This window comes from Mytilus trossulus, chromosome 2, assembly GCF_036588685.1.
Source record: "Mytilus trossulus isolate FHL-02 chromosome 2, PNRI_Mtr1.1.1.hap1, whole genome shotgun sequence".
NCBI classification, from domain to species: Eukaryota; Metazoa; Mollusca; class Bivalvia; order Mytilida; family Mytilidae; genus Mytilus; species Mytilus trossulus.
Genome location: NC_086374.1, coordinates 2442325 through 2462555, shown reverse-complemented (window position 1 = coordinate 2462555; position 20231 = coordinate 2442325). Strand labels below are relative to the sequence as shown.

Here is a 20231-nt window from a genome sequence, read left to right as displayed (position 1 = left end):
CATTCGTTAGATCTGTTTTATCATTTGAATTTGCCTTTTAATTAGGCCCTTTCCGTTTTTAATTTACCTCGGAGTTCAGTATTTTTGTTATTTTACTTTTTAACCCAAACTTGTTTATTTCATCGAATATGAGGACATCATTGACACACATCTCTAAAAAGACATAACCCAAGACAAATCGAACATTGCTGCATTAGGTTGTTGTAAACATTTGTTGTAAAATACATGGGGTTATCCCCTACTAAAACTAAAACCGTTTTAACTAAAACAGGTTGACTGATCAAAACGACTTAGATCAATTAGAATATTTTTACCTGTTATAAGGGGTGACAACACTGTAAGCTTCCTGTGTTTTGGGAAATGGTAGTTAAAAAACTTGTTAGTAGCTACTGTAAAATATTTCTGAAGTAGTCGAATGTATCCTGAACAAACATTTTTTGAAAGACCAGGTAAAAAATTTCGAGCTTAAAGCAGTTTTAATTATCTTGAAAGTTTCTGTAGTTATCAAAGGTACCAGGATTATAATTTAATACGCCAGACGCGCGTGTTGTCTTCATAAGACTGATCAGTGACGCTCAGATCAAAAAAGTTTTAAAGCTAAACTAGTATAAAGTTGAAGAGCATTGAGGAGCCAAAATTCCAAAATGTTGTGCCAAATGTGGCTAAGGTAACATTTTGTTACAAGTAACACTATCTTGCAAAACAGTTTTTGTTTTACTGCATTCTTAATTTCTTAGTTGGTAAGAAATAGTCAAATATTAATAAACCTTCCAGTGCTTCTTTAATTTCTATTAGTCACATTTCGTCATCGACATAACGGGCAACGTTTTCCTTGAAAAAACCAAATGGATTTGAATATCACAGGGTTGATTTCATCTCATTTAACATGGTAATGATGATGATCGTCTTCATTCCATTCTTCAAGATCTATCTGTTCAATTGTGTCTTCATGGTCATTTTTATGATACGAAATGGATTCTAGAAAAAAAAGTATATTCATGTATACAAACTGAAACGCCATTCTACAACAAGTTAAACATTTAATGTAATACAATATACGTGAACTTTTCCTCACTTTGACGAATTTTGAAAAAATATTTTAACTTCAATACTGTTTCAGCAAATGTGCTAAAAAACGCGGATGCAATTATTATTCAAAATGTAGAATGGTAATCATCTTATATCATTACAGTCATAACTGTCTTTTGACATTGACTTTGTCGTAAACCCCGAATATCCAACTATGTCATGTTCTTTTTTTTTTTATCAAATTGTGATGCGAATTTAATATACGGTACTCTAAACAAAGACTATATATACACTCAACGCAGTCCTAACAAATATCTATAAAAAGTAAAAAACAAAAATACTGGACTCCGAGGAAATTTCTAAATGGAACGTTCCTAAGCAAATATAAAATTGAAAGATCAAACACATCAAACGAAAATATAACAACTGTCATATTCTTGACTTGGTACAGGCCTTTTCTTCTGTAGAAATTAATGGATTAAACTTGATTTTTTAGCTAGCTAAACCTCTCTCTTTCATGACAGTCGCATTATATTGCATTAAATTGACCGGCATGAGGTGTAAACAAAACAAAACAAAACCGAAATAATAGAATAAAGTGTAAAAAAAATAGAGGAACAGCATTCAACATTGTCAAACTTTTGTCATATTAGAGCTTTCTTACAAATTGACGAAAGGTACGTATGCTTGACGAATCATACGTAAGACTCGTTTTAGGGATCCATTATTTTGACATATTTAAATAATAGTCGTGGACTTCGGACAATTATCGTGCATGCAACGACACTTATTAAATTGGACTTTTCATCAGATATATTTAGGATTTCGAGACGTACGATAGGTTAGAATATGATTATTGATACGACCAGGTCGGAGCAATTAACACTACAAAATATTCTGAATATAGAGTTGTCAGACGACAAAAATGCCCACAGAAGACTAAATACCGGCCCCTCCCCCACTCTTCAATATTACAATGTTGCACTGTTTAACTTAAAAGCAAAGACATTGTCTTCTTCCCTAACAGAAACATAAATACTTCCTTGATTAAAATTTTGCAACGCTCAAAATAATAAAATGAAAAAGAAGAAACAAGATGATCTTCATACTATGCCATATGCTGGTGCTCGTTTCATAACTTTTGAATAATCGCCTCTTCCCTGGTAATATCCATTGCCCCCCTAAATGTGTATATATGATACACCGGAACAATGGAGCGGTTATTCTAGCGTTTTGCCTATAAGTCCTGAACATTCATGAAATATTAGCCACTGGACGATAAGTGACAGCTTCGCGTCTATCTTCCAAACATGTGTACTGTTAAATCGTCGTTATAAAATCCACAATTATATGGTGCAAAATTGTAGATTCATTTTCTTGATATACAAAGTCTTTTTTTCTATATTTATTCAACATTACTTTTTAAAAACATTATAGCATCATTTTTTAGCAAATCTCGATATTTCAATTTGCTGAAAGTGTACTGTAACAAATAAAAATGAATGTGAATCTTGTCGTTAAATTTAGACTAACGTACTTCAATAATGTCATTGAAAAGTTAATAGTGAAACTCGTGCTTGAAAAATTCCCGCGGAAATGTGTGTACTCGTGGTTTACGTAAGTAACGTATCGGACGTAAATGTATTTGACACTACTTTTCTCTGTTTAATTATATTAAAGTCGTGTATTATTTGCGATATTATTTTTGTTTTTAATAAACTTGATTTAGAAAAGAATGCTGTTTTACTGGGATAAAACAAAGACTCTTTTAACTGTTATTGTATAAATGAAATACGTGCTCCCTTTACGTTCGTTCGTTCTTTCGTCAATTTGTAAGAAAGCTCTTATCATCATTTGATTTTAACTTTAACTTACTTTTTGATTTTCGACAAGAAATCTTCCGTAAGATTTGCAAGTAGCCGTTCTTGAAGTCTGGAAACCTGAATGCATATATAACTGGGTTACAAGCACTGCTTGAAAATCCAAAGCAATAAGCCTGAAATGTAATTTGTAATATTTATAAATCTTAAACTTACTACAGCTTAGACAAAATGGCGTCTATAATGTTTTTTCTTACACACTATAAATGATACATTGATACTTTATAGGAATGGACCTGTTTTATCAACGGTTTTGTGAATTTTGAGTCCTCAATGCTCTTCAACTTTGTATTTATTTGGCTTTTTTAACTATTTTGATCTGAGCGTCACTGATGAGTCTTATGTAGACGAAACGCGCGTCTGGCGTATAAAATTATGATCCTGGTACTTTTGATAACTATTGTCATTGTTATGGATATAAAGCTATATTTTCTTATGTCTAAATTGTGCTATATCGAAAATGTGTACTCAGAGCGATACAGTCGCGGTGTGCGGCGCACCTTCAAATCAACAACGACCAGTCAATCAATCATTTTATCAATCAATTTAAAATCTAAAATCATGGTAGCAACAGAACAATCACCAAACGTCAATGTTGCCTTGTGAAGTTACAACATAAGTACAATATACGTATAGTGTCTTGAAATATGAAATTTATTTGTATGAGGCTTAGTAACGGGGAAATGCGAGGTTCTACCGAGCATTTTCCCGTTTCGTGCCGAATACAAATAAATTTCATATTTCAAGACACTATACGTATATTGTCTTTATACTGAAATCGGGAAAAAAATAAAAAAATGAAAAAAAAAAAATATAACAAAAATTGTTAAAAAAAAGTGTTTGGAATTTCCCTCTTGGGGTACCATTTTGGGGTATTTCCCTATGAGCGTAGTCCAGGCGATAAGACATTGACATATTAAGGAATTAGAAAGGGAAAATGAACTTAATTAATAACATTTGATAATCAAGGTATATAAATAACCAATTTGAAGACATAAAAGTTTTTAACAATTCATGAAAGTTTGACCATTGTTACTTTACGTTGTCATGGTCGTGACGTGACGTTGTTGATGAAATACAATAAGGAGGCGGGGCTTATAGGTTAGTTGGGGTCATTGACGTATAAAGCTAACGTTTATACGTATAGCTTTATCTGTATAGTAAAATAGCTGATTGCAGTATAATCAAAATGTCTCACAGGTCAATACATAACATGGCTACAACTAATAGACTATCAACAGCAACAACTTACAAATAAATAAGATAGTACCCCTGTATTGTGTTTTTGAAGGTTCAAAACATCAAAATGGTACTAGAAATGTAATATATTTGTTTAGTTCACACTCTGTTGTCAATATAATGGAATTGTATGTGACTGTCATACAAAGAACAAGAACAGCTAACCATAACATCAGATTAAATTCACTATTTTCTACCTACATAAGGAAATATCTGTTCCAAGGAACATGACTGTAGTTTTAATAACATTTGTTTTATGAACCACATGTTTCCATAAACTCAAAAGTTTCACGACTCCATAAACCATTCTGATCATAAAGGAAAAAAAAATATTCTACCATAGAAATAAGTTGAACCTGCCTTTACTTCAGAAGTTGGGTTGTCAACCCCCTTTTATAAATAGATATTGTTAAAATTTCCAGAGCGCAAAGTTCATTAGTTTTACTTACCAAAGGATTCAAGAAAGCTGGAATTGTCTTTCTGTCAATTGTGAAGAATATGAAGTTTGTGTAGAACATGTAAGGAAGCCAACATATGATAAAACAGCTTAAAACGATTACTAAGGTATGAATAACAGCCTTTTCATTTACAACCCTTGGGTCCGAACGGCTCTTAATCTTTGAGTCCAGTTTTGCTGACTTGCGTCTAAATACTGCATCATCCTTTATTATAAAGTATATCCTCGAATACATAATTATCATTATAATGAGAGGTATCACAAAGTTCAAAATTAAATTTCCAAAAGATAGTGCAAATGATTTTATATTAAAAATTGGGTACTTTGGCCCACACTGTATAGTTTTAGCTTTGTATTCTGCTGCGCTTAGATAAAAAGTAGTGAGAAGAGCAAAGACAATGCCCCATCCCCATGACGCTATAATCATTGTATAACATGCGCATTTACTAACTGGAATTGTATTACAATCAGATAGACGCCTTATGGATATGTATTTATGGATACTAATGTACATCAAACTATGTACGGATGTGAACAAGAATGTCGCGTTTAAAAAAAGGTTCACATTGCATAGAAAATCTCCCAAATCCCAATGTTCTTGTGTGAGCGTGTAGAGAGACACTGGAGCATCAAACAACCCAGTCATAACATCCGACAATGCAAGATTAAACAAAAACAAATTGATATGGTTCTGCACGTGGCGCATTTTGCTATCCAACAGAATCACTAGCATCACAAGAATGTTACCTATTATAGAACATAAAATAATGATAATCAACCAAACAGCGAAAAAAGTTGTAAGAGCTGGTCCATAATAATCATAAATGCCAGTAAGATTAGTTCTATTTGATACTGTTGTTGTGTTCATTACCATCACCATTGTATTGACACTCTGATACAAGCACAAAGGACATGAATGAATTCACATGTAATCACTGTGGTTTCAACAAACTGTTACGAAGAATCTCATCTGAAATATAATAATTCACGTATAATTGTTATACAACTAATTAGGATACATATTTCTAATGCTTAATGTTAAATATTAAACCTAGAATCACCTAGAAAGGTATTCAAATCGGAACAATCATGCTCCTCAACTTCTTTTTAATTTGTTCTTCTACCTGTTTTGATTAGAGCGCCATGGACGAGTCTTATGTAGACAAAACGTGCGTCGGCTAACCAAATAATAAGCCTGTTATCTTTGATAAATTTGTACACAACAGACTCAGGATAAGTTACATGAGTTTGACTGAACAATTGCAAACTTTACCTGAGCTTGAAACAGGTAAAAAGAAATAACAAACTGAAATATAAAGATAGTTGTCATATAACGTTATCACTTACATCGTAAATGAGAAAGCGACGCGTATAATATGCTATTCAAGTTTTTTGGGTATAATTGATTTAAAACACGTATATGTAATGTGCCCGATGAATGTGCATATTCCACAAAACACTGTTACCGTAATTCTCTGTAAATTATGGAAAGGTAAAAAGGAACCTGTCATTTCGTAATCCTACACTAAGCATATTCAATATTTTCATTCTCGGGAAGGTATTAAAGACATTTATTTACATTCAGGGATGAAAATGAAAACCAGCTGAATCATCTCGTGTTTCTTCCCCATGAAAACATAGTTCCTCTGGTCATGTCATTGAGACCTTGATATCGTAAATAATAGGAAAGTGTTTTTACACATAAGCCCGATAGATGATATCATCAAAATATTTTGATTGAAAACATATATGTTGAGTTTGGTGGATTGATATTTCAGCAGACAGTCGGTATTCCAATGGGTAATAAATGTTCAACACTAATGGCCAACTTGTTTAGTACTTGAAGATGGGTTCATTCAAAAACGTCTAAAAGAAAAAAACATATTTTGCAAAGTTCTTTAATTCCATTTAGTTAAATGGGTTATGTTCTGTCACTCGATTAACCCAAAACCACATTTCAGAGAGTGTTTACCCCTAAAATATCCCATTTCTCAGTAGTTTAAAACCATGCCATCCCTTGATGATGAGACAATCATGAAAAAAAATGCTTTTGATGAATCTTAAAGAAATAGATGAGCAACTCACTATGACCCAGCCACTCCTCTTACATGTAACATAATCGCATTTTACTTTGTCATATCCTGCTATTTGCCGTTCGGATATTCGACAATGTCCTTATCTTGTTTTGATTTTAAGTATGTGGCGTTCACTTGTCCTTTGAATACTGGTTATGTGTAAAGAAACAACCAGCGCTTCTCCTCCATTGTTCTCGTGGTCCTGGTCGTCGCAAATTACAAGGTTCTCTGGATTGACGGTTGTGATGGTCCTAGGATCTACAGTGAGTCAGAACTAAAGGAAGGTGTGTAAACATATTCAATCTGCCAGAAGTCTCTCTCTGGTGATGACGTTGCTGTCCAATACTAAATGGTAGGAGACAACGATTTTAGAAGGAAAAAGCACGTGATAAACCCATCTCAGTAGACTCCCCAGAGCCAGACGTGTAGTGGAGAATTCCTTTGTTATTCTGATTAAAAATTAGATATGCTGGTGTTTATAGAGCAATTAAAACAGGCAAAAGGTACCAAAGTGACATTTAAACTCAAAAAATAGTGTTATTGTGAAGGAATAATGCAATCGGTATATTTTGATGCATAACTTATAATTTAGATAGAATATTCTGTTTAGTTCAATTAAACTTAATTCAAATTACTTGTGTCTCACCTTTTGTATAATACCTATATGTTAACAGCAATGAAGTATTAAACCAATATTTTTTTTACTTCAGTGTATCGAAATTTATCTTGCGGCTACAGGAAAGTTATCGGATGACAACGATGGGATGGCTAATCATTGGATGAACCGATTGTACTATTGAGCATATGTTTATACAGATTGTTTGGTTTTTAGTGTTAATACGGTATGACATTAAAGAAGTTTAAGTTTATAAATAGAATCCACTTAAATGTAAACAGAGTGTAATACACAAAACTGTTGATCAATAACAGTATACTAATTGTATATAATCTACACTATTATTGAACTTGTTCTGGTATAACACTTACCTATAAAGCCCTGTGTATTGCATTATTCAGCATCTATGAAAGTTCTTTTCGTGTGTCTGATTCCTGATGACGATATAAACCGGAAAACAGAAACTAACATGATGACCTACTCCCTTCGTTAACGTCCCACTTCATTCACACAAAGAAGTTTTGTATAATGTTTCTTTTATTTTTCTAACTAAAAAACATTGGAATGTTAAAATTGTTAAAATGTGTTGAATGAATATGAATGTTATCAGATATTCTCCTTTAATTTCTTAATGTACGAAAGCTTCAATACTCGTCAAACAAACATCTTTACGTCATTTCAACCTTTGATTCATAATATATTTTCTGAACCGTTTTTATATGAATGAAATTGAAAATAAACAATATAATAAATAAAAATTTAACAAAAGGCTTTTTTATAATCAGATTTATAACAATAAGAGACATATAATGTATTTGTATAAAACGACGAAGGGCCATAACTCTTGAACGGCAATCGTGAAATGAGGTCTGAAATCGTCAATATTGAACTTGACCTCAACCAACATAAATGTTATTTGAAATCCAAGTAAAAATAAATATCTATTTTTTTCAAATTATTTCATGCTACGTACATTTCTTTTAATTATTTTTCAGTAATTTATATGGTCATCGTTCAGCATTGCCATAGATGGTTTCTCTACAGTGTTCCTCTCGGTTTTAGTTGTTGATGTTAATATTAAGTTTATAGAATAAGGTTAAATTTTTTGCCAACAACGCAGTGAACAACAACATATATATAATCAGAACTTTTATCTCTATTTTAATATTTTGTGTTAATAATATTTTTCCTTTTTGTGATAAATAATTTTGGTTTTTCCCAAGTATAAGCATGGTTGTACGGCAAACTGCATGACGACAGATAATCAATAGTATAAACTCGATGGAACCGCTGCTGAAGCTGACGTGACTAGGTCTTCTCCCCTTGTCCGATTGATTTTCTACGATCGATGAGTTGTTCTAAAGCGTGATGGCTTTATTATAAATTATAATACTGCAGTGTGCGTCATCGACAAAACATTATATTTTAGACGCCATTTTGAAATACACAGAAGTGAGAATAAACGGACATTTTCGTTCTTTGAAAAGGATGCTTTTACAGTGTTTTGTTAAAAATTATAGATAACAAAAAACTAACATAACATTTCAATGTTGCTACGTGTGCAAATGGCAGGTATAGAGTTCTACGACGCGGTTCTCAACAACGAATTAACGGTTTTAAAGCGGCTGGTAGCTCAACACAAAATAGACTTGAATGCAAAATTTGTTGAGGTAAGGAAAAAGAACCATGCCGATCTTTACCCGATACACCTAGCGTCATATAGAGGATATACTTACATGTTGCAATATTTGATTGAATCCAAATGCAATGTCAACCAAACAACAGGGACTCTTCGTAGAACAGCACTACATTTTGCAGTTTTACGACACAAAATGGCGTGTATGTTGCTGCTTATTGCAGGCGGGGCCAAGCTTGATGCCAAAGACACGTTCAGTAATTCCCCTTGTCATTACGCTGCAGACGATGGCTACTGTCAGATTCTTGACGTGCTTATTCGACGTGGTGTTGACGTTAACACCCAAGATATCACCTCCAAAACCCCATTGATGAAGGCTGTAAGGAATAACAAAACTGATGCAGTCCTGCGGTTAATCAGGGCAAGCTGTAACTTGAACATTACGGATAGAAATAGCGATATGGCGTTGCATTACGCATCAAGAAACGGATGTGCTGAAATTATAGACATTCTGATATCTGCTGGAAGCTTAATAGATGTTCAGAATTACTGGGGAAGAACCCCCTTAATGGAGGCCGTTTGTTACAATCATAAAGACGTTGTTTCACGAATGATCAAAGCTAAATGTGACTTAAACAGACGAGAGTTTAAAACAGGAGATACAGCACTACACATCGCGATTAAAAGGAATTATACTGATGTTGTCGACTTGCTTTTAGCAGCCGGAAGTCGTCATGATATATATAATCATCAAGGAGAAACGGCTGCTTTTGACGGTGTTGCAACTAATAAAATTGAAGTGATTCGGCTCATGATAAAGCATAACTGTGATCTTGAACAACCAGGAAAGTATTTCTCCAATGGAGTTTACAAGTCTCTGTTTCAAATAGCAGCAGAAAAGGGCCATTTTGAAATATGTAGACTACTTGCAACATTCGGTTATGTTGACTTTACAGCAAGAGTCCATATTTACACGAACTATATTCCATCGCGGTTGGTAACTGACCAAGAGGATGTGGTACAATGGCTTCGTAAAAAGATGCAGACAGCTACCTCACTTCAACAGCTTTGTCGTAAATGTATACGTAAAAGTCTAGGATATAAAATAGTTCAAAATTTAGAATGTTTACCCATGCCTAGAGCTTTAAAAGATTTTGTGCTTATAAAAGAAGTTAACGACAAACAAATGACATTTGATCGTTGATCATTAAACCTTCAACAGACTATGGTGCTTGTGATGTAGCGTTGAGTTATCTCCCCTTTCAGCGTAGTCCGTTTGGCTGTTATCTGTTATGTGACGTCGTTAACGTCAAAAAGGATTTACCAAAGACATATTTCGATATTTATAATTAACTTTGATCTGGTTTAACTTTCCTTCTGAAAACGATGAAAGATTATTCAACTCAATGTAGAAAATGCTCATTTTGGAGATAATATCGCGTCCATATTTTTCTTAGTCCAAATAATTATGACGTCTTGAAAGGCTATTATAATTTTTTTCTTTGACGCCTTACTTCGACGTCATAATGCTGAAGCCGCCATTTTCGGTTGGACTTTGAGAGCATATTTTGCTCTCAACTTTGAGACCCAATTTAGCCATCAAATTTTCAAAGAAGGCTTAAACAAAATGCATATTTAAAAATTCTTACCTTTTATGTGTTTGTTTTAGGAAAATATTTCCAATTAATCCCTACAGAAATAATAATATAAGTAACAATTCCATCCGAGGCGGGAACATGTCGACTGCATTTTTTAAAACGTTTGTCGGATTTCTTTTTGGGAGATTATAAAATAATTTTTACACCAAACTCGGTAAAACCCGAATTTCCGGAACCATTGTTTTACATTATCCGGAAATTCAGGTTGGTCAAAATGTACCGAGTTTGGTTCAAAAATATATTGTATACACCTTAAATGAAGCATCTTGAGGAGAAATCAGCTAAACGTTTTTATAAAGCAGTAAATTCCCTATCAAAGTCCAACTGAATATATGAGTTTGGCGTTATGACGTTGATGTAAGGCGTCAAAGAAAAAAATTATAATAGCCTTTCGAGACGTCATAATTATTTGGACTATATTTTTCTATGCATATGTTGACCCAATGATGAGCTAAATGAATAAAATGTTGTTAGTTATTGTATGTCATACATACAAGCTTCGTTAAATGTCATTGTTGATGTTCTTAAACATAAAATTCCCATCACTTGTCAATGTTTACTTTTTTATGCCAAATATAAATCCGGATTATATATATATATAGGGATATTGTCTTATTTTGCACAGATATGTCTCTGAAAACCCGTCTAGTTTATCAAGAATAATTCTTACCAACTAGTACGACCTTTCTTAGATTAACTTATCAACAGGGACCAGCGAGGAGCGTTTAGGGAAAATAGCGAAAATGGACAGTATTTTACTAATTACAATCTCCGGAAAATGTACTGACTTAAAGACCGTATTACATAAATGAAAAATATTATTGAACTGAACGTTCTCCATTTTATTACAAGATTGACACGATTGAAACGCACATGAATTTCCAATAAAAAAACCTTCACAAACTTTAATTATAAAAAAACCCAAAACGATTCGATTGTCTAACCTTTACTTCTATGTATTTCGTTGATTTTATTTACGATTTCCACTATCTGTGTTATTATTTCCAAAGACCACACTCTCTCATATTATTGTTTTTAAACAAAAGTTGTGTATTCTTGTCCTAAATGTGAGTTATCAGTTGCAGAGCGCATGAAGGCATGAAGACCTACCACATGCGCAAATAAAGTTGCAATGCTGATTTTCAATCCAGACTTTCCAGGTTTCTATTCTGACTGGCTTGTACCATTCAAGTTATTCTAGCAAGTTTTGCCTAGTCTATTATCACAAAATACATTGGCAAAAGTCAATGATATAAACATAAAGACAATTAGTTTACCCTCTCCTGAAATTATATATTATTTAGTACGATTTACGAAAATCAACTTTGCTACAACTTGCTGCATTCTCAAACCCTCAATCTGAACTTTGATGTCAGTATGTATATCATAAAAAGCTTATTATTATCGAAAAAGACGGTGGAAATTTGTATTTCCATTTTTTGAACATTTAAAATAAACGAATAACATGATCTTTCCGAAAGTCTACAGCACAATAAAAAGCTAGCAAAAGAATAAAACAATTCCGAAATTCCTTAAAAAATAAATGCTTGAAGTCTTTTGGTACGTCTAACAAGACTTTTATGTTGCATTTTTTCCTGTGCAGAAACTAGTTGCATTAATTGAAAAGTGATATCTATTTGAATACTAAATAGTGAGCTGTCGGATGACGTTCATGGTCGATTAGACAGCAACCAACACTGCATGAAATGATGCATTTAATATAAAATTAAATGCATATATTATGCATATTAAATTTCAAATTACAAAAAATATTATGCATTTACTTCGCTGGAAAATTTCTAATTTATTATAGATTTAAACTAAATTTAATATTGCAAATAAATTCCCAAATTTCAACCTAGTTTAAAGGTATTTTTAAATCTAAATAAATTTCAAATTTAAAAAATTTAAATATAGACTAAATTTGAATAAATTTGTAATTTAAAGAATTTTTTATATAAATTAAATTTGATTAAATTTCAGATTTACAGAATTTTTAATATAAATTAAATTTGAATAAATTTCAAATTTAAAGAAGTTTTAATATAATTTAAATTTGAATAAATTTCAGATTTAAAGAACATTGAACGTAAATTAAATTTGAATAAATTTCAAATTTAAATATGAACTAAATTTGAATAATTATGTAATTTAATTTCATGTAAATTCAAATAAATTTCTTGTTTATGACTTATTTAAATTAGAACTTCCATCAAGTTTAATGCAATTTAAAGTCAATATAATCCTGTATAACTGATGTACTTACAAAACAAAAGTGTAAATGAAAAATTAAGAAAAAGAAGAATTTGTCCCTCTGCTTTTTTTTTTGGAAAAGGGATGTAGGGGATTTATTTTTACTTTAACCCAAATATCTGGTTTAGAAATATCTAATTAAATAAATAACGAATATTAGGAAAAACAGGAAGTGTCAATGATTATAACTTTGTAGCTACTGAACAAATAAAATTGATCCTCCAACTTTTCTGATCCATATTTACAAAGTATAAGACTTAAAAGGCATGGATTGCTGATCTGTATATTTACAATAGAATAATATTTGTGGTTTCATATGGCAATGTGCAAACGTATAATTTGTCAGTAACATTGAAGACTGTTATTCATTTGCAAAGCTCAATACCACTTTGTAAGTATGCTTTTACCTTTATGTAAAGAATGGCACTGCATCTGAATGTGTATGAGAACTTGAAGGATAAGAATCTAAGACATACAAAAAACACAAACACCAGATATAAACTATAGGACAAGGCTATCTCTATGTGTGATTTGGATTTTGACAATTGCAGCAATAAATAATACAGGAGATTACAAAAACTTTTGGACAAAGCATAACCATACACAACAATTTCCAGCATTTTCTTATTGTCATCCTGTCTTGGGCATAGTTATTTTCATGACTTCTCATCAGGTCAGAATAATGAAAACAATTTTGAATTATCTCCCTTTGTATATACTTAAATAAAAGAAACAAATTATCTAACAAATTAATTTTATTCAGATACTGACAAAATAGTTGTTTTGATGATAAATTAAATAAAATGTCAAATGTTTGTTATACAATTTTACTTTCAAACAAATAAACAAAACATTTTTTGTTTAAATAAGTCCAGTTCTACATCGAAGAACCTCATCAAATTCAAAGTAATCAATAAAATAATGGTAAGTGACAAATCAACATGCTTACTTGTATAGATGGTTTAAGAATTATAACAATAGGGTTATAACAAATAGCAAACAAAGACACCTTAAAATTTGAAGAAAATAATAAGTTTATAGGTTTAAAAATATATTTGGTGTATTAACTGTCTCCTGATTAGTTAAAAGTATCATTTTTGTTTTCAATGTTTACATTTTATGGTGACACACCCACTCTGACGTTGTGTATTAACACGTCAACATGTGTGTACATTGTTATTGTTAATATTAGTAATATAAAAAGTTCTTTGAGCCTTATTTTTGATAGAAATTTATTTATAATGAATGGCAGTAACTTATTTTGATTTTATTGAACCATAAAATTAGTTTTCAACAATTCACATTTTACATAATCCTCTTCGCAGATGATTTAATGTGAAAATACAAAAAGTTATCTCCCTTTGAGCAAGCGATTATAAATAATATGGTAAAATCATCAAAAAAATTGACAGGAAATACTAGACACTGGAATGAGCCACACTCAAATTATTATTCAGCATTTTAATGTGAAAATACAATAAGTTATCTCCCTTTGACCAAGGGATTATAAATAATATGGTAAAATCATCAAAGAAATTGACAGGAAATACTAGACACTCGAATGAGCCACACTCAAATTATTATTCAGCATTTTATTAACTAGTAAAGTCAACAGAAAGTTTAAGTAAAAAGAAATATGTAGCTTAACCAAACACAATAACATTATCTGATGTCATGGATATGCTGCACTTGTAAATAATTTTAATAGCAAAATGCAAATGTTGAAATTAAAGAGCAATATTTCATCTGTTTTTCTTTAAAAAATAATTGAATTCAATAAACCAAACCCCTCCATTGGACTTATTTTCAGAGGTTCCCCTTAAAGTGAAGATTGTCAACTATAATTCAAAAGTAAACATGAAGGTATTTTTGTTCTTGCAAATTCCAAAAGTGTACCATTGAATTGGCCCTTTTTTAAATTCAAAGTAATTTTCATTGACATATATCTCAATAAAAAAACCATGCAAGTTCTGTACATTTCTTGTGACAAGGCCTCACTGATTTACTTGGACCTCAGCTTTGTGCCTTGTGCTTTCAGCTGCCTCTAGTATTTACAGTCTAGTAAATGACTTTGGTCTATCCATGTAAGATTCAGTCAAATCCGAGGTCTTGTGATCAGGCGAGTTTATTTACAGAATCACTGTTCCGACTTGACATTAAATCAATTTTCATGTCCTGTCTTAAATTGTCCTCTTCAGACACTAGCAGTTTCTTTGCTTAAAGGACCTTAGCTCTATTTTGTAGATTCTGCAATAAAGTAATTAAAAAATGTTTAATTTTATTAAATTGACTAACTGATATCTATATGACAAAAGAAATAATTTTCTGCATGCAATTATTCTATCTTAATGCAGTTGTAATCAAATCATAAACATTTGCATTTAAAAAATATTCTAATGAGTGACCCAAAAATATCTTGTAGCATAACTCTATTAAAAGAATAGCTAGAAGTCATGATAAATTTTGTATTTTCTATGGACCATGAAATTGGGGTCAAAACCATTAATCTATCATTAGAAAGATCATAACATAAGGCACATGTGTATCTATTTTTGAGTTGATTGGTCATTAACTTCATCAACAACTATCCTGACCAGAACAGATATAAAGATGAACAAAAAAAAGCATGAATCATTAAACATAAAACCCTTCTACTATTGTTGGCTGACATTACATTTTATTACAACTATTTAACCACATTGTGATTTATTCATCAACATTAAAACATTTATTGATTTGTATCTGACAGTTTATATTTAAAAACTCGTACTTTCATTGTTTGCTCTTATTGTGTAGAATATATACAACTTTTATCATTTGATGTGTGATCCCCTCAGGGGTTCAGGCTTATATTTTGGTGAGTGTTTGATGTGTCTTTGGGCCACTATGGAGGTCTAAAATTATGTAACACTCCCTTTTCCCCTAGGGAGATTGTTATTTGAATAACTCTTTGTTGTCTTTATTAATTTCAATATAAATCACAATATTAGGTACAGCAATTGTGTTTTCTTTTGACATATGAGAAGTATTTGTAAATAGTACTATCAGCTGTATACAATATAACCAACAACAAAAAATCTGAAATTGGATTACTGCCCTTATAACTTAACCTTATATTATTCATAATTTGATCTATAAAGTAATATTTAATCAATAGAAATGTGAAAAATTTCAAACAGATTTAAGTCAGTCATTGTTTGATTTGGCTTATTGTACTAAATACACAATTGATTTTATTTTTTGTTGTTTTTTTTCCTGCAATTTTCTTTGTGACACTTAATTGTAAAAAGAGTATAATTCAATCTCCCATGACTCTATTCATGCTATTTGTTAGATGTCTCTACTCTCATTGGCAACCACACTTCATCACCTTATAAATTTATTTTTGCAGGCCTCTACTAACAGTATTTTCCATAAAATATATAAACAATAAAAAGCTAGTACAATCATGACAATGAGTACTATTAATTTATCCCAAGACTTGGTCTAGTCATGTGAAATTGATGTAATCACTAAATAGCTTACTTCAAAATAGAACCAGCTGCTGTTTTACATGCCCAGACTAGATTGTATTATCCTATAAGCATCATGAACAGCTACTTACTGCAAAATAAAACATAAAAAATTCCCTAACTAAATGTGCATTGCCAGGAGATAATTAGTTGAATTTAAAAAATTTCAAGCAAGTCTAGTGTATATCATAAACATTGCATATTATATTTGTTAAACTTAGTCTAAGCAAAGGAAATTTACAGGGTGTATAGGATTCCCAATATATATATATTATAGATATAGGCAGATGTGGTGTGAGTGTCAATAAGACAACTCTCCATCCAAATAACAATTTATAAAATTAAACAACTATAGGTCCATATACAGCCTTCAACATGGAGCCTTGGCTCACAACGAACAAAAGGCTATAATGGGCCCCAAAAAATAATTACAATGTTTGGCTTTTTGAAACATTATGATTACATGTATATGTATATATTCCGAGAGACATTTCAACATACATGTACATATAAGGTACATTTATAGATTTTAACAATACTGAACAAGTATATAAGCTGATAACACTAAAAAGGCATACAAAAGTAACATGTAACTCTATCTTTTATCAAAGACAATTGCAGTGTGCACGTCTCTATTTGAATGACATGACATGACAATACATTTATATCTTTTGAAAGATTTTTAAAAATCATAAATTCAGAAAATGTAGACAATATATACAGTGTATATACAATATAATACCTTTACATGTAAAGGATCATGGATGGCTGTTGTATTCCCTTATCTTTGAGCACCTGTTTCTGCTTGCAAATTGATTCTCTGTAACAATTGATGCAATTCTTCAATTTTTTCACCTTAATTGTTCGATCATCAAGATTTCTGTTGGGGAATCCATCATCTTCTGTATTAGCTAAGTAAAATTAAAACTCTTTGAGAGAATGTAAATATTCATCATGATGTTCATACAATTATGATAGTTAGTTTAAATTCTGTTATGACCTTAAGCTTATGCATTTAAAACTTGAGTCATTGAACTGTAGTAATATATAGATATAGGAAGATGTGGTGTATATAAACAGCATGTACATGTACAGGTTTGCCATGTTTGCAAAAATTTACTCAATAGTCATAATATAAATGAAGGAAGTATGGTGACCAACATGTATGTATCATTTGTATGGCTAGTAATTGCATCGACATCAGTTGGTCATTGGTGGATAGCTTTTATTTTGGAAACATACCACATTGTTTACTTTAATCTTATTAATCTTCATATACAATACATGTATGAATATGATGAACAATGCACATATCTTAAGTTTTCTCGTTTGAATTGTTTTACATATGTCTTATCGGTTGTTCCACTGTCTATATCACTCTGTTCAGCTCTTAATATTATTCCGTATCATGTCTTTGTGACGTCAAATACATTGACCCGGCCTTATTAACTTTGACCCGGACATATCAGCGACGTCATAATGTTTGAACCGACGTTAATAACTTTGACCCGAACTTATCAAGTCATCTTGTGTGTGCTGGTGAAACAAAGAAGACACTTCTGAAACACTCAAATATAGCCTGTTAAATTGATTATCTGCAGATTATCTGCATATTGATATTGGAAAATATCAGCTGCTTGACATCATATGAATGCTTTTCGATCTCGTTCGCTATGCTCACTCGTCAAAAAGCTTCATATGATGTCTTGCAGCTGATATTTTACGATATCAACATGCAGATAACCTGATAATCGGTACTTATCGAGGCCTGTTATAGCTGACTATGCCGTATGGGCGTTCATTGTTGACGGCTGTATGGTGACTATAGCTGTTAATGTCTGAGTCATTTTTAGCTGTGGAACTGTAGCTCATAGGTCCTTATGTTATTTTTTGACTATTTGCGGACCTTCTATGCTCATACATGTAGGTCCTTATGTTATTTTTTTACTATTTGCGGACCATCTATGCTCATAGGTCCTTATGTTATGGTCTGCAAATAGTCAAAAATAACATAAGGACCTATGAGCTACGGTTCCGCAGCTAAGTCATTTTGGTCTCTTGTGGACATGTCTCATTGGCCATTTTGGTCTCTTGTGGACAGTTGTCCCTTTGGCCCAATGAGACAACTATCCACAAGAGACTCTAAAAATGACACAGACATTAACAACTATAGGTCACTGTACAAACCTTCAACAATGAGCAAAGTCCATAATGCCTAATGGCAATCATACCACATCTTCTTTTTTATATATCACTAAGCATTTGAATTTATACCAATGTCAAGGGTTAAACTTGTATTGTCACCTGGTAAGTTAGGTACATGTACCTATAGAACAGGTCAATTATCCAATAATCATTAAAAACTTCAGCGCAGTTATTAATTATTCACAATAAAAAATAATTGGGTTTGCACGACCTGACCCGGATTCCTCCTTTTTAAAGGTTTTGGGAATAACATATATGGGGCATGCATATCAGAATAATCATAAAAAGTAAATTGATTGTGTAAGGTTATGTAATGTATAATTTAAATTATCTGTACGTAATACGGTCACCAAATCAAAAATCATGCTGTTCTTCTTCTTTTCGAATTTGAAAATCCCGCAACATGACGAGTTAAAGATTGCTATATAGAAAACACTCGAGGTAACCGAAAGGTGCACGGTCGCACTAAATACCAGTAATATATTATTAAGCCAAATAAAATAATGTATCCTAGTTGATAGATTGAGATAATACACGCTGTTATAATTGTTTAAAGGATGTGAATTACAGAATAAATGACAGACACATGATCTTCAGAAATTAACTAGTACAGATAATAAAGTATTTTCCTGGTCTACTTTTTGGTCTTAACTTACACTGTTATTATATTATAACAACATTACAAAAAACCGCGGGACATGACCAGATAATAAATATAATTTTTCATACATAAATCAAGTTGATCGAATTACCTGGACTCCTAATATTCACACATTTGTATAACACTTAATATATATTTCTCAAATTATTGCTTTAATAGTGCGCATAGGTACTTGGGGACAAGACACAATTTTTTTTAACCGACCCTTTTTTCCAAAATCTGTTATTTTTTTTAGTTTTCTATTATTATTTTTTTGCGTCTGTCTGTGTCATTAGAACATCAATACACTACAGTTTAATTTAAACATACTTTATTTGCAAAAGTAGCACATTAGATAATGGCCGGGGGGGGGGGGGGGGGGGGGGACATAGTAGTAATGCATGTAATACATACTTCAAACAAAAATTAGAAATAAAAAGAAAAAAAAATACAATATAATAAGGAATAATAATAAAACAACTGGACTGGAGTGAAAGGTTGTAAAGTAGAAATTTGGAATGTTAATTGATTGTTTTAAATCTTTGTGTCATTCTGATATAAGGTTGTACGGACTCAAAAATGTCTTTGTTTTGCTGAAAGGAAAGGTCACCGTCACCAGCTAACAGAATTAAGCTCAATGGATATAGTATAACTTTCTAATTTTGAAAACAGTATTTCTCTTGCTTCGTTGTGCAAAGCGCACTCCAAAAAAAAGTGTATACTACCCTCAACAGGGTAGCCACAGCTGCATGCGGGACTTGGTTTAATATTAACACGATGCAAATCTGAATTTAAAGAACTGCACATATTTCTCAAACGTGTATAAATGATACTAAGTTTTCTATCCCAACAACTAAAATAGGAAGGTGGCTGTATCAATTTGGACTTCATCTTTCGTTTAAAAATATTTATATTTTTTGACGTACGCAGTGGCGGATCCAGAAATTTTCATAAGTGGGGGCCCACTGACTGACCTAAGAGGGGGCCCGCTCCAGTTACGTTTCAGTGATTCCCTATATAAGCAACCATTT

The 20231-nt window shown here is 31.9% G+C and overlaps 2 protein-coding genes and 1 long non-coding RNA gene across 4 annotated transcripts; 1 reads left to right on the top strand and 2 right to left on the bottom strand.

Annotated features, from left to right (window-relative positions):
* Positions 1 to 762: 762 nt before the first annotated feature.
* Positions 763 to 7914, bottom strand: LOC134706254 (trace amine-associated receptor 1-like). 2 transcript variants are annotated; one of them, XM_063565020.1, is made up of 5 exons: positions 7668 to 7914; positions 6691 to 7129; positions 4598 to 5575; positions 2905 to 3025; positions 763 to 978 (listed from the first exon to the last, which is right to left on the bottom strand). In XM_063565020.1, the coding sequence occupies exons 3-5, from the start codon at positions 5483 to 5485 to the stop codon at positions 878 to 880; spliced, it is 1110 nt and encodes a 369-aa protein (XP_063421090.1). In that variant the 5' UTR covers positions 5486 to 5575; positions 6691 to 7129; positions 7668 to 7914; the 3' UTR covers positions 763 to 877. The 2 variants fall into 2 exon arrangements, with proteins under 2 accessions (XP_063421090.1, XP_063421091.1); XM_063565021.1 differs by lacking the exon at positions 6691 to 7129.
* A 641-nt stretch (positions 7915 to 8555) lies between these two features.
* LOC134706253 (ankyrin repeat, PH and SEC7 domain containing protein secG-like) lies at positions 8556 to 10383 on the top strand. Its single transcript, XM_063565019.1, has one exon. The coding sequence runs from the start codon at positions 8844 to 8846 to the stop codon at positions 10134 to 10136; it is 1293 nt and encodes a 430-aa protein (XP_063421089.1). The 5' UTR covers positions 8556 to 8843; the 3' UTR covers positions 10137 to 10383.
* A 3278-nt stretch (positions 10384 to 13661) lies between these two features.
* LOC134706252 (uncharacterized) lies at positions 13662 to 18874 on the bottom strand. Its single transcript, XR_010105603.1, has 3 exons — positions 17098 to 18874; positions 16369 to 16446; positions 13662 to 15090 (listed from the first exon to the last, which is right to left on the bottom strand). It is a non-coding gene; the product is annotated as an uncharacterized LOC134706252 (long non-coding RNA).
* Between the last annotated feature and the right edge of the window lie 1357 nt (positions 18875 to 20231).

Excerpts from the sequence above, each read along its gene's own strand:
- LOC134706254 (XM_063565020.1), bottom strand. The coding sequence starts at position 5,485 with ATGGTGATGGTAATGAACACAACAACAGTATCAAATAGAACTAATCTT. Across the intron at positions 3,026-4,597 it reads CAGCTTTCTTGAATCCTTTG|GCTTATTGCTTTGGATTTTC; the intron begins GTAAGTAAAACT and ends ATTACATTTCAG. Across the intron at positions 979-2,904 it reads TTCTTGTCGAAAATCAAAAA|AATCCATTTCGTATCATAAA; the intron begins GTAAGTTAAAGT and ends TTTTTTTTCTAG.
- LOC134706253 (XM_063565019.1), top strand. The coding sequence starts at position 8,844 with ATGTTGCTACGTGTGCAAATGGCAGGTATAGAGTTCTACGACGCGGTT.